The following is a 15,029-nucleotide window of genomic DNA, read 5'->3' on the forward strand; positions in this document are numbered from 1 at the left end:
TTCTTTTTTCCCTTTTCCTTGGAGCAGCCTCGATGGGCCGAATGGCCTAATTCTGCTCCCTTGTCTTGTGCTCTTGTGAAAGAGCTAGTACCAGTAATGGTGCTCATGACAAGACAGTGCTTCAGGTAAACTGCCATCCTGTCAATGGCAACAGACCCATTAAAGTGATTGCCTCTTAACTGTGTTCTGATCTCAGAAGAACCAGAAATGGACAATAAATTTCAGCAATGCTACTTATGTCCACATGAAATAAATAAGGCAAAGAGCGGAGACACCAGAGACGGCAGACACTGGAATCTGGAGCAACACACAATCTGCCGGAGGAACTCAGCGGGTTGAGCAGCTTCTGTGGGGGGGGGGGGGGGGGGGGGGGGGGGTGGGGGGGTGATGGAGATAGAGAAGAAATGATTGACATCAAAGGGTGGATAAGGTAGTCAAGGAAGGAAATTAGGATGTTTGCCTTTATTAACTGAGCCTCAGAATAAAGAGCAAGGGAGTTCATGCCAGGACTGTATCAATCATTAAATAGGAAATTGAGTAAAAGAATTGAGAAAATTAAATAGGTCTATGAAAGGGCACAACATAACAGCTGAATGGATTCCTTCAATCAGACACTGACTTCACATACATACAAATCACGAGCAGGAACAGGTTAATCAGCCCCTCAAGCATGCTCCCCCATTGTATAAGAACAAGTCTAATCGGACTGGAACGTCAGCTCCATACTCCCCCTACCCACGGTAATCTTTCACACCCCTGTTTATTGAGTACCTCTCTACCTCAGCCTTAAAAATATGCTTCCACTGCTCTTCGAGGAACAGAGTTCCAAAGATCCACAATCCTCTGAGAGAAATACATCTACCAATCCCCAGTTCTATGTTCTCCCCCAGAGGAAACATCCTCTCCACATCAACTATCTCACTGGCCGTTTCCTTTACGATCCTGGAATGGAGTCCGTCAGCTCACAGCTCCAAGAATTGGTTCAGTTCTACTTCCCTGGGGACTGTAATATTTTATTTTCAGTCCCTGCCTTCCAACTCCTGATTGACAGCTATTTTCAGTCCCTGCCTTCCGACTCCTGATTGACAGCTATTTCTGCATCCTCTATGGTGGAGACCAATGCAACCTTTCTATTTAATTCATCTGCCACTGTCATTTTTCACTATTCACCAGACTTCCTTTCCACATGTTCTCCATGTTAACTTTTTTTGATATCTGTAGGAGACTTTTACTGTTTTTACATTTCTAGCTAGCTTTGCATCACTTTTCCTTCCTGATTAACCTTTTTGGTCAGTCTTTCCTGCTTTTTCATTCTGTACACTCTCTGACCTCACCCATCTTTGTGAAATTATATCCTTTTCTTCAAGTTTGATTTTATCTTTAACTCCTTTAGTTAACCACGAATGGTGGGTCTCCTCCTGGAAACCTTCTGATTGGAAAGCATTCTAAAAGATCTGCTGAAATGTCCATCACTGCATCTCATCTGACAGATCCCTCGACCGCATTTGTCCATTCTCTTTTACAGGCTCTGCTTTCATGTCCTTGTAATTATCCCTAATTAAATGTAAGGTACCAATCCTCTCTCCCGCATACTGGTAAATTGGTTTATTATTGTCACATGTACCGAGGTACAGTGAAAATTGTGTTCTGCATGCCATCCATACAGATCATTGCATTACATCAGTACATCAAGGTAGTACAAGGGAAAACAATAACAGAATGCAGAGTAAAGTATTACAGTCACACAGAAAGTGCAGTGCAGGCAGACAATAAGGTGCAAGACCATAACGAGGTAGATTGTGAGGTCAAGAGTCTATCTTATCATACTAGGGAACCATTCAATAGTCTTATAACATGGGATAGAAGTTGACCTTGAACCTGGTAGTACGTGCTTACAGGCTTTTGTATCTGTGCCAGAGCATGGCGACTCATTGTCTTATTACACAATACTGCTCTCTCTGATTGACTACAGAATGTGCTGCTCTAAGACACTATTCCAAATACATGAACTCTTCAATTAGGCCACCCTTGCCTATCTGAGCTTCCAGTCTATACATATATTAAAATCCCCATGACTATTGCCATATCTTTCCAACAAGCTCCCAATATTTCTTCTTTTATACATTGTCCCATCATGTGGTTACTTTAGAGGGTCTGTACACCACTCTGAAGTGGCTTCTTCCCTTCGTCATTTCTTACATCCACCAAAGCTGCTTCAACAACCTGGTTTTGAGCTTAAGTCATCGCTCTCTGTTCCACTAAGACCATCATTCAGACCATCATATGAAATCCCTGACTGAAGAAAAACACACATCTCAGAGGTCACCGGGATATTGATGCCACTGACACCAGGTTTTCCCCAAGCCTTGGTAGTCTCCAACCTGATGGCATGAACATCGATTTCTCTAACTTCCGGTAACAACACCCCTGTCCCTTTTTTCCCTCTTTAACCCACCAACCCCCATCACCTCACTTCTTTCCTCCCCCGCCCTCTCAATCTTCCCATCACCCACACACTCCTCCCACCGGTTCCCCTCCCCACCTCCTTCCAGTTACTCCATGGTCCACTGTCCTCTCCTACCAGATTCCATCTTCTTCAGCCCCTTGTTACTTCCACCTATCACCTCCCAGCTTCTTACAACATCCCCACTCCTCCCACAACTGCCTATCATTCCCCTCACCTGGACCCACCCTTCACCTGTCAGCTCTTGCTCCACCCCTTCCCCCCACCTCTGTATACCGGCTATCTCCCCTCTTTCTTCCCAGTCCTGATGAAGGGTCTCGGCCCCAAACGCCAACTGTCCATTTCCCTCCATGGATGCTGCCTGACCCGCTGAGATCCTCCAGCCCCTCTGTGCATTGATCCAGATTTCCAGCATCTAGCCTCTTGTTGTCTCCATTTTGCCAAGCCTTTCCCAGACACGTTGGTGGTCTGATAACCTTGCAACACCGCGTGCAAATCTTGTTTAGTAGCTATTCAGTGCCAGATTAACAAAGATAATAAAACCTAGGTACTATTTGGTAATATGCCTGTAAGGGGAGAGTGGTTTGTGCCTGCAGAAAGTGGGTGACTAATTTTTTTTGAGGAATGCACGGCAGTTTAAAAAAAAGACATGTATAATTCTTTTTAATCATTCACAGGGTGCTGGCTACGCTGACAAGGCCGGCATTTATTAGCTTGCTCTGAAAGGGACCCGAAGCAGAGTATTATTCGCAAAGCCAGACTTTCACCGGATTCTTCAACAGTTCAAGTTGTGAAATATCATGCACTGTTAACAATAGTGGGCTGACCTACATCACGGCCCCACCTACTCTTCAGGGGAACTGCATGTGTTCCTCGAGCAGAACTATGAACTGATTTAGTTAAAAAGAATAAGGAAGTATATGTAAGGTTTAGGAAACTGAAATAGGACAGGGCCTTTGAGGAAAATAAAGGATACAGGAGAGAACTTAAAATGGGGAATCAGGAGGGCTAAAATTGGCCATGAAGTGCCCTTAGCAAGTTAGGATTAGAGAGTATTCCAAGGCATTTTATACAAACATTAAAAACAAGAGGGGAACTTGGGAAAGGGTAGGACCACTCAAGGACAAAGGAGGGAATTCATGCCTGGAGATAGAGAACATGGCAGAAGCAGATACGATAACAATGTTTAAGAGGCATTTAGACAGACAGAAACATACAGGGAATTAAGGGATATAGACCACATGCAGGCAGATGTGCAGTTTAAGTTGGCACCATGGTCAGTACAGACATCATGGGCCGAAGGGCCTGCTCCTATGCTGTACTGTTCTGCATTCGATGTTGATTTATGCAGTCACAATTCCTGTCCCCAGACAGCCCGGAACCCAGCTCATTACCACATTACTATTTCTCTAAAGCCCTCCAGCCCTCTGAGATATCTGCCTTCCTGTAATTCTGGTCTCCTGATCATCCCCTATTTTAATTGCTGGCATGCTTTTGAAGTCCAACACTCTAGGATTCTGGCCCTAAACCTCTTCACTTTCAAACCCCTCTTTCCTCATTTAAGGTACACCTTAAAAACTTCTTCTTAGATAACATTGGACTAAGTTTATGGCCACTTGCCCTTCTATCTCCTTAAGTGATTCAGCGTTGATGTTTTTCTCTCATTAAGCAACGTGGAATTTACACACAGATATTGTGTAAATGGATGTCACCGCTGCTGTACATTTCCAACAAGATTAATTTACGTACTTCCTTATATGCAAATCAGCCAACTGATTGGACAATCCTTATCTTGGATTGTCAGAAACATTCAAGGAAAATTAGAATGCAGGCTTTCCTGTAAGAGGTTTTAAATAATTAATTATCGGGACGGTTGTTGGAAGACCAACTCCTGCACCTGCCTCTCCCAACACTGCAGAGCCATGTCCTAATGACAGTACCTCAATTCACTGCCCCTCTTCATTCATTGTAGATGACAGATTGTCTTCAGGTATTCTACGGGCTTCCAAAAAAAACTAAGTCTGAAGTGAAGTACTTTCAGTTGAGGAATGAGAAGAAACAAAAAGCACAATTTTAAAGGGGCGCAGGAGTTTTTAAATCGATGCACCATAGAAAGCATCTAATCCAGATGCATCACAGCTTGGTACGGCAATTGCTCTGCCCGGGACTGCAAGAAACTGCAGAGTTGTGGACACAGCTCAGCAGGTCACGGAAACTAGCGTCCCCTCCATGGACTCTGTCTACACTTCTAGCTGCCTCAGTAAGTGGTCAACATTATCAAAGACCCCCCCCCCCCCCCCCCATCAGGCAGAAGATACAAAAGCCTGAAAACATGTACCACCAGGCTCAAGCACAGCTTCTATTCCACTGTTATAAGACTATTGAATGGTTCCCTTGTACAATAAGATGGACTCTTGACCTCGCAATCTACCTCGTCATGGCCTTGCACCTTATTGTCTGCCTGCACTGCACTTTCTCTGTAACTGTAACACTTTATTCTGCATTGTTATTGTTTTCCCTTGTACTACCTCAATGCACTGAGGTCATGAAATGATCTGTATGGATGGCATGCAAAACAAAGTTTTTCACTGTACCTAAGTAGACAGTCATAGAGTCATACAGCACGGAAACAGGCCCTTCGGCCCAACTCGTCCATGCCGACTGTGTTGCCCAGCGAGCTAGTCCCATCTGCCTGCGTTTGGCAGGTAGCCCTCTAAACCTCTCCTATCCATGAAGTTATCTAGATGGAATTGGTATTAGTTTATTATTGTCACTTATACTGAGGTACAGTGAAAAACTTGTCTTGCCCACTGTTCATACAGATCAATTCATTACACAGTGCATTGAGGCAGTACAAGGCAAAACAATAACAGAATGCAGAGTAAAGTGTCACAGCTACAGAGAAAGTGGCTAAGTCCAGGGGAGAAGCTCCTCAAACACTAAGTTTGTATCTTACCAGGAGGCCGCATGAGTGACAATGGTGCCATGTACACAAATGTGTGAACACAACCAACGTATAGAACCGTTAACACTGTGAATGTGTAGACTGAACAACACTTTGAATATAACAGAGCCAGGCACTGTGTCTGTTGTACTTCAATTTTTTTTGTGAATAAAGTTTATTTTTGTAATAAAAAACAATCAGCCCCTTGTATCTTCTCCACCATTCAACAAGGTCATGACTGATTCTCCACCTCAGGGCCACCTTCCTATACCAACCCTATATCTCCTTAATACCTTAAAGTCTATTGATCTCCATCTTGAATATACTCATCAACTGAGATTCCATCATCCACCTGCCTTTGACTCCCAACTCTTCCCCTTGACCTGCCAATCATCCTTCACCCCTCCTCAGTCCACCAATCACTTGTTTCACCACTCCCCCTCTCCCCTTTATACCGGCCATCTCCCCTCTCAGCTTTGGACCTGAAGAGTCGACAATTCCTTTCTCGCCGCCCCAGATGCTGTTCAACCCACTGAGTTCCTCCAGCAGATTGATTCCTGCTTGAGATTCCATAGCCTACTTATGTAGAAAATTACAAGAATTTGCCACCCTCTGGATGAACAAGTTTCTTCTCATCTTAATCCTGAATGAGAGGCTGTAACCCCTGGTTCTAGTCATCCTCCCTACATCTAGGGAAATCAAGGGATATGGAAAGTGGAACTAAGGTAAAAGATTAGCCACGATCTTATTAAATGGGGGAGGGGGCAGGAGATCCAAAAGGCAAACTTGAGTTTCTCTACCTTATAAGCAGGAGTTCTAAGGCTAATTGGACAAACAGCCAACACAGAGTGTAATAGGCAAATTGGCCTCAATATTTTTAAAAGGCACACGATACTATAATATGTATTTGCATCTATGGATTATAGCAGCAATGCACCGCACAAAGGCAAGACAATAAGCTCAAAACTTCCCCACACATGACAGTCTGAGAATCAGTTTGCTTTCCACTCATTACTCGAAGCCTTCGACACTGACCCATGGGAACTCGTCTGCAACTTGTTTGTAAAGACCAGACAACAGGTGGGATCAGTGCTCAATTGATACCTTGCACTACAGCCTTCCAACACCTGCCCCTGCCCTCAACTTTGGATGGCATGACTGCACGTACATGCTGACTGTGCTTCAAAATAAAACGAGCTCTCACCTTGACAATGCTGATTGGTTTCCGGGACAGGTGATAGGCCGTGTACAGCAGGAAGGTCAGAACTAGTGTGAATGTTCTGTAGCTGGAAAAAAATATTTTCTCAAGTTTGTATCATGTTCTTTTGTTGTTAAAACAGTTTCCCATCCAACTTTGTTGGTGTATAAACATGCAACAACGATGCAACACTCATCAATGACAGAATGAATGCACGTGTGAACACACTTGCATGCAGCTCTGCACGTGCATCACACAATATTGACAGAGAAAATAACAGTGAGATATTCCAAGGCATTTCACAGGAGCAATCAACAATCAAAATTGGGCACATAGCTGCATAAGGTAGTACAGGTGACCAAAATCTTGGTGACAAGGAGGGAGTAGCAGAGAGGAAACATGGCTAAAGGAGAGATTTAGAGATCTTCAGTGCCAGTGAATGGAAACAGTTGTGCAGCAATGAAAACAAGGGCCAGAGTGGAAAATGTGCAAGTTATAGGATATTCGAGAGAGTTGGCTCACAAGGCCATGGAGGGACTTTAAAACAAGGATGAGAATTTTAAAATCCAAGTATTCATTAACCAGAAGCCAATGCAATGCTCTGGGCACAGGAGTGATTGATGATTGGGACTGGTATAGGTGACAGGTAGAAAGATGCTGGATCTCCCCCTCACTGGAAGGTACAAGCCCTGGCCAGGAATGCTTCGGCCTGACCAGTTCATATTGAATTACAAACATGGCATATCGCAAAGTGGCAGTGTGCAGGAACACGTGGATTGTCAGTGTCGGGAATAGTGAACACAACAAGTGTGAATGAACAAGAGTGTCACAAGAGAGTGTGCATGCCATACGTATGACAGCAGTGATAGGATTTGAACATCCCAGAGAAGCTCAAAATGCAGCATCATCAGTCAAAGTTCTGAATGATCCATGAGCCACGTGGTGAGGAATCATCACCCAATGTAACACCCTTTATTTACGGTATGCACATTTTACTTGTAGAGTTATCATGGAGTAAAAGTAATTCTCCCACTATAGGTAATCCCCACCCCCTTCCCCACCCCCCCCCCATGCTTCTCTTCTTCCTTTTCCTATCCTCTTTTTTTCTAACTTTCTTTCCCTTTCTCTCCATACCTTTGCCCCATCCCCCGGTGGATCTGCTCTCCCCTCCTCCCCCACACCTGCCCATCACTATCTCTTACCTGAATCTACCCATCACCACCCTGTGCCCACCCTGCCTCCCCTCTTCTGTCCACCTATCACTGCTCTGCTTTTCCCTCCTATATATTGGGCTTCCCCTTTTCCTATCTTCAGTCCTGAAGAAGGGTCCTGACCTGAGACGTTGACTGCCTGCTTTTCTCCACGGATGCTGCCTGGCCTGCTGAGTTCCTCCAGCATCATCATGTTTTTCATCAGTAAAAGTGCCACCCCAAGTTTTGTGACATCAGCTTCTCAGCAAGGAGAGGTACTGACTCTTCAATTTTTTTGCAAAATATTTGTCATTGAGGTGAGTAATGGTTACATTCTTCTTATTTCAGGTACTTCCTGGTCGCCCCATTACAGGAAGGGTGTGGGAGCTTTGGAGAGGCTGCAGAACAGGTTCACCAGGATGCTGCCTGGATTACAGGGTGTGAGCTACAAGGAGAGGTTGGACAAACGGGTTGTTTTCTCTGGAGCGGTGGAGGCAGAGGGGTGACCTGATGGAGGTTTATAAGATTATGAGAGGCAAAGATAGAGTAGACAGTCAGAGTACCTTCTGCCCCCCCCCCCTCAGATTCTTATTAAATCTCTCCCCTTTCACCTGAACCCATACCCTCCAATTCTTGATTCCCCAACCCTGGGAAAAAGATGGTGTGCATTCACCCTATGCCCCTTGTGATTTTATACACCTCCACAAGACACCAGTTCGAGATCCTCCTGCCAAAGGAAATGCCGTCTCAACATCTACCCTCAATGCAGGTTTAATAACATTTCCTATAAAAAGGTTTCTTTGAAAAGAACTTTTATTAACCTTGTCTGCCCTTTAATTCTTGATAATTTCTCTACCAGATATCACAGCTGGATGCCTTCTGCTTACACTTTCTGGGCATTAGATGCTGCAAGATTTTGTGAAACCTAATGTCTCACCAACACTGAGGACTCCACAACAGTGAGTTACCTTTCTCAGGTCTGGGTCTTGGCATAATATATCAGCATACCATGTGCATCATAGAAAATAGAATAATTCAAGCCTGCAACTGCCACCCAGATGCAGAAACAAGATGAACTTGTTCAACCTCTCAGAAAGGGAACTATGCAGAGAGGAAGTACTAAAGGTTTGACATTTACAGTGAACATCAGGCAGAATATAACCAGGAAAAGAACTCCTCTCCACACACTATTGGTATAAATTTTTACCCAAAACAGCACCATTAGTACACAATTTAAAGACAGGTTAATTTTCAAAACTATCAGAACTATGCACAATTCTGAACCACACCAAACTACAGGAATTAAAATCAATTCTACTATTCATCTCTTCTTTCTTACTACTTTAGGAGTGTATGTTTACCCAAGTGATGATTAGGTAAAACTAATCTTTTATTGCACATAGTTGGCACCATTGTAACAGGATCTACAAACACCACATATTGTATGTACCGCATATTGTATGTAAAAAGCAAAAACAGATAAGCCCCAATTAAGATAAAACTGCAAAAGAAAATAGCTTCCTTAAAGCCACACTCACCATTGGTCCCGTGTAAATGAAGTTAGAAAGTGAATCCCCAGAGGAACTGATGCCATTGATTGCTCCCCGTTTGCTGGACTCCTACAAGTAAAAGAGTTGACGTTGTTGCTTTTAAAGCAGATGGTCCAGGTTTCAAAGATTTCAGTCTATCCACACTAAGGCTTGGTGACGAGAGATTTCATCCTTCCCTTCCTCTTCCAGGTCTTCTCCCAAAAACTACAATAGAAAGAGTGTTAATTATGATTAACAGTCAAATTATTAAAAACATTTGCTGAAACTGATGGTGAGCGTTGTCAGTGCTGAGTTTTGTATTGCAATGACGGTATCTCTTCCTTAATCTCACTGTTAACAACGTCACAGGTACATTAACATACAGGGAGTATTCAACCTCAAATTCTCTATTGTTAACTGCTTTCTTTCACTACACATGCCATGGGTGTTCTGTTCTGCTGAAGGCATCAAAAGCTGTTCCCCCTAATGACCATTCTTTAGTCATGTGTCAGATAAGGTTTCAACAAGGTAATTATCTGTGGTGGTTTCATAACCCAGTTTGAACTAATTCCCATATATCACAGACACATCCCTCCCCACCATCGGGAGTATCTACAGGAGGCGCTGCCTCAAGAAGGCAACATTCATCAACATCATCACAGGAAAACAGTCCGTGCAGTTTAAAGGTAGCACACAAGGCTGTTCTTCATAATTAGGGGGGTGTTAGCTGGAATGGATGATCTTGTACAGCAATTTGAATACGTAGGAATGCAAGAAGCTGCAGACAGTAGTGGACTCTGCCCAATACATCGCGGGCACATCCCTCCCCACCATCGGTAGGAGGCGCTGCTTCAAGAAGGCAACATCCATCATCAAAGATCCCCATAATCTGGGCCGTGCCATTTTCTCGCAGCTACCATCAGGCAGGAGGTACAGAAGCCTGAAGTCCCACACCACCAGGTTCAGGAACAGCGGCTTCCCTTCAGACATTTGGTTCTTGAAACAACTGGCACAACCCTAATCACTACAGTTTAGCAACACTGTGACCACTTTGATCACTTTGCACTAAAATGGACTTTGTTTTTCTTCTTTTATTGTAAGGGCGGTCGAGCACAAGAGTGAAGACATCTTACTGCAATTTTACAGAGTCCTGGTGGGATCATATCTGAAATATTGTGTACAGGTCTGGTGTCTCTGTCTGAGGAAGGACACACTGGTGACAGAGGCAATATGACTAACGTTTGCCAGGGTCGATGAGGAAGAAAGAGGTTTGTCCTATAAGGTTAAGTAGACTGGATCAAACAGACAGTTTGCTCTCCTCCAATGGAGACACCAAAGACTGCAGATGCTGGAATCTGCAGCAACACACAAAAACGCTGGAGAAACTCAGCAGGTCAGGCAGCATCAGTGGAGGGAAATGGACAGTCGGGGTTTCAGGTTGAGACCCTTCATCATTAGTTCAGATGAAGGGTCTTGGCCCAAAACCTCGGCTGCCCCTTTCTCTCCATAGATGCTGCCTGACCTACTGAGTCCCTCCAGTGTTTTTGTGTATTGATCGACTCCAATGTCCATGAGGTCTCTCCCACTGAACCCAAAGGAACATTAGAACTGATGAGAGAGTACCTTATATATCCATATCACAATATGATCAACTATAAGCATTTTTCAGATGGCATCATTATGGCTGAGTTCCAACCAGTTCCTCAATTGAAATTTTCCTTTTGAAATATAATAATAAATTCCATGATGAACAAAAGTGAAAGGTGGGGGGGGGGGGGGGTGGGTTGCGGTTGGGATGACAGAGAAACAGGCAGAGTACTGAATAGAGAGGGAGATACCATCACAGGGAAAACGCACCAGTGTCTTTACTTTCTTAGAAGGTTAAGGAGGTTTGGCATCACCAAATACTCTAACAAATTTCCACAGACGTGCTGTTGAAAGTACCTTGACTGGTTGCATCACGGCCTAGGACAGCAGATTGAACACGCAGGAATGCAAGAAGCTGCAGAGTGTAGTGGACTCAGCCCGGTACATCACGGGCACATCCCTCCCCACCATCAGGAATATCTACAGGAGGCGCTGCCTCAAGAAGGCATCATCCATCATCATCAAAGATCCCCACCGTCCGGGCCGTGCCATCTTCTCGCAGCTCCCATCGGGCAGGAGGTACAGAAGCCTGAAGTCCCACACCACCAGGTTCAGGAACAGCGACTTCCCTTCAACCATTCGCTTCTTGAACCAACCGGCACACCCCTGATCACGACCTCAGTACAGCAACACCATGACCACTTTGATCACTTTGTACCACAATGGACTTTGTTTTTTTTTTGGTTCTAATTGTGTTCTTTCTTGTAAAAATTGAGAATAATTTATGTTTCATTTATATTTATTCTTGCTGCTTATCTGATGCTCTGTGCCTGTGATGCTGCTGCAAGTAAGTTTTTCATTGTGCCTGTGCACACATGGACTTGTGCAGATGACAATAAGCTCGATCAACTTTGACTTTGAGACACAGAGATTGTGTAATTGCTTACCACAGCCGGAATAGATACAATTGCAGAGCCGGATCATGACCTTCCACTTCACAATACCAGTCTCCTAAAGATCACTGACAACACCATAAGACCTGGGGCTTTCATAAGCACAGATCCATCGTTAACACACAAAGAAATAGCAAACAGTCACAAGCACATTCCATTGATTCCACAATCTCATTACACACAAATGGAAGTTAATGTAGCTCAACAACAGCAATTAGAACAATAGATTCATAGAGAGAAACAGCATGGGAACAGGCCCTTCAGCCCAACTTGTCCACACCGACCTAGATGCCTATCTACGCTTATCCCATTTGCCTGTATTTACCCCATATCCCTCTATACCTTTCCTATCCATGAACCTGTCCAAGAGTCTTTTAAACATCGCAATTGTACCCGCCCCTACCACTGGCAGCTCACTCCATGTATCCACCACCCTGTGTGGGAAAACATGTCTCTCAGGTCCCCTTTAAATCTTTCCCCTCTCACCTTAAACCTGTGTCCCCTAGTGTTAGACTCTGATACCCTGGAAAAAAAGACCATGACCATCCACCCTATCTGCGTCCCTCATGAATTTACAAACCTCCGTAAGGTCACCCCTCAGCAGCCTTCACTCCAGGGAAAGTAGTCTCAGCCTATCCAGTCTCTCCTTATAACTCAAGCCCTCTAATCCAGGCACATTCCTGTAAATCTTCACTGTACCCTCTCCAGCTTATTCACATCCTTCCTATAGCACAGCAACCAGAACTGCACACAATAATTCCGACTGCATCCTAACCAACAAATTGTACAACTGTAAAATGACGTCCCAACTCCTATACTCAATACCTCAGCTGATGAAGGCAAACAAACCATATCCCTTCTTCACCATTCTGTCTACCTGTGTCACCACTTGCAGGGAACTATGTACCTGTATCCCGAGGTCATGCTGTTCAATAACACTCCCCAGGGCCCTGCCATTCACTGTGTACCTCCTGCCCTGGCTTAACTCCCCAAAATGCTCTCTTCGCACTTGTCTGAGTTAAATTCCGTCTGCCAGTCCTTTCCCAGTTGATCTAGACCCTGTCGTAACCTTGGACAGCCCTCTTCACTGTCCACCACACCACCAATTTCGTGTCATCTGCAAATTTACGAATCATGCTACCTAATCATTCCCTTCCAAATCATTAATGAACAATAAAAGACCCAAAAACGATCCCCTCAGCACACCACTAGTTGTAGGTTTCTAATCTGAAAAGCAACCCTTCACTACCACCCTCTGCCTCCGTTCACTGGGCCAATTCTGGGCCAGATCACTGGCTACCTCACCCTGAATCCCATATATTCCAACCTTCTGCACCAGCCCACGATGCAGGACCTTGTCAAAGGCCTTGCTAAACCCCACAAAGACAATGTCCACCACCCTGCCCTCATCAATCTTCTTAGTAGCCTCCTCAAAAAACACACAGTCAAATTTGTTTCCACTTTGATCTCAAATCAGTAGTCATTTTCCAAGTTTCAGCATGCCTTGTGAAAACTCAAAAGGCTTCCAAATGCAGCAACTTACAAATATCCTCAACTGTCCCGAGAAGATTTAAGTTACTACCAGAAAGACAAGAATACTGCTTCCCAGGACACAGCCACATCCCTCCACATCAAGAACAAGCGGTGATACAGCAGACACCCACACACAGCATAATCAAAGACCCCACCCACCCTGAACATTCTCTCTTCTCCCCACTTCCTATCAGGCAGAAGATACAAAAACCTGAAAGCACCTACGACCAGGCTCAAGGACAGCTTCTATCCCACTGTTATAAGACTATTGAATGGTCCCCCAGTACATTAAAATGGACTCTTAACCTCACAATCTACCTCGTTATGGCCCTTGCACCTTATTGTCTGCCTGCACTGCACTTTCTCTGTAACTGTAACACTTTACTCTGCATTCTGTTATTGTTTTCCCTTGTACTACCTCAATGCACTGTGTAATGAATTGACCTGTATGGACGGCACGCAAGACAAGTTTTTCACTGTACCTCGGTACACGTGATGGTAATAAACCAATTTACCAATTTAGACAAGAATGCTGCTTCCTGGCACTCAGCCACACCCTTCCACATGTCAAATACAGGTGGTTTGAAACAGCAGACCCCCGCACAGTGGGTGCTACACTCAGGGAGACTGTCCTGCCGGGTGCCCGGCCGGGCACAGTGGGTGCTACACCCGGGGAGACAGCCCTGCCGGGTGCCCGGCCAGGCACAGTGGGTGCTACACCCGGGGAGACTGTCCTGCCGGGTGCCCGGCCAGGCACAGTGGGTGCTACACCCGGGGAGACTGTCCTGCCAGGTGCCCGGCCAGGCACAGTGGGTGCCACAGCCGGGGAGGCTGTCCTGCCGGGTGCCCGGCCGGGCACAGTGGGCGCCGCACCCAGGGAGACAGCCCTGCCGGGTGCCCGGCCAGGCACAGTGGGTGCCACAGCCGGGGAGGCTGCCCGGCCGGGCACAGTGGGTGCTACACCCGGGGAGACTGCTCGGCCGGGCACAGTGGGTGCTACACCCGGGGAGACTGTCCTGCCGGGTGCCCGGCCGGGCACAGTGGGTGCTACACCCGGGGAGACTGTCCTGCCGGGTGCCTGGCCGGGCACAGTGGGTGCTACACCCGGGGAGACAGCCCTGCCGGGTGCCCGGCCAGGCACAGTGGGTGCTACACCCGGGGAGACTGTCCTGCCAGGTGCCCGGCCAGGCACAGTGGGTGCTACACCCGGGGAGACTGTCCTGCCAGGTGCCCGGCCAGGCACAGTGGGTGCCACAGCCGGGGAGGCTGTCCTGCCGGGTGCCCGGCCGGGCACAGTGGGCGCCGCACCCAGGGAGACAGCCCTGCCGGGTGCCCGGCCAGGCACAGTGGGTGCTACACCCGGGGAGGCTGCCCGGCCGGGCACAGTGGGTGCTACACCTGGGGAGACTGTCCTGCCGGGTGCCCGGCCGGGCACAGCGGGCGCCACACCCGGGGAGACTGTCCTGCCGGGTGCCCGGCCGGGCACAGCGGGCGCCACAGCCTGACACTGGTGACGCCGGCTGGGGCTGAACTGAGCCCGGCGCCCGTCCCGGGACAGACCCCGGTGCTGACACCCATTGATCCCAGCGGCAGCAGCTCCTATGCCCGGCCCCTTCGCCCCTGTAGCCGTC

The 15,029-nt window shown here is 46.5% G+C and overlaps 1 protein-coding gene across 7 annotated transcripts in view; it reads right to left on the reverse strand.

Moving 5' to 3' along the window:
* Window positions 1–15,029, reverse strand: part of LOC127570033 (glucose-6-phosphate exchanger SLC37A1-like) — an 87,989-nt gene that overhangs the window by 61,102 nt on the left and 11,858 nt on the right. For 4 of the 7 annotated variants that reach the window (XR_007956290.1, XR_007956291.1, XM_052015249.1 and 1 more), the window contains exons 1-2: window positions 9,335–9,995; window positions 6,613–6,694 (exon numbers count right to left, since the gene is read on the reverse strand). Coding sequence is in view for 5 of the 7 variants with exons in the window: in XM_052015249.1 (XP_051871209.1) it covers window positions 6,613–6,694; window positions 9,335–9,390 (138 nt within the window). In the remaining 2 variants the exon portion in view is untranslated. Of the gene's footprint in view, window positions 1–6,612; window positions 6,695–9,334; window positions 9,996–11,269; window positions 12,316–15,029 lie in introns of those variants that run through there. The other 3 variants (XM_052015247.1, XM_052015245.1, XM_052015246.1) reach the window with 2 other exon arrangements.

This window comes from Pristis pectinata, chromosome 4, assembly GCF_009764475.1.
Source record: "Pristis pectinata isolate sPriPec2 chromosome 4, sPriPec2.1.pri, whole genome shotgun sequence".
Classification (NCBI taxonomy): domain Eukaryota; kingdom Metazoa; phylum Chordata; class Chondrichthyes; order Rhinopristiformes; family Pristidae; genus Pristis; species Pristis pectinata.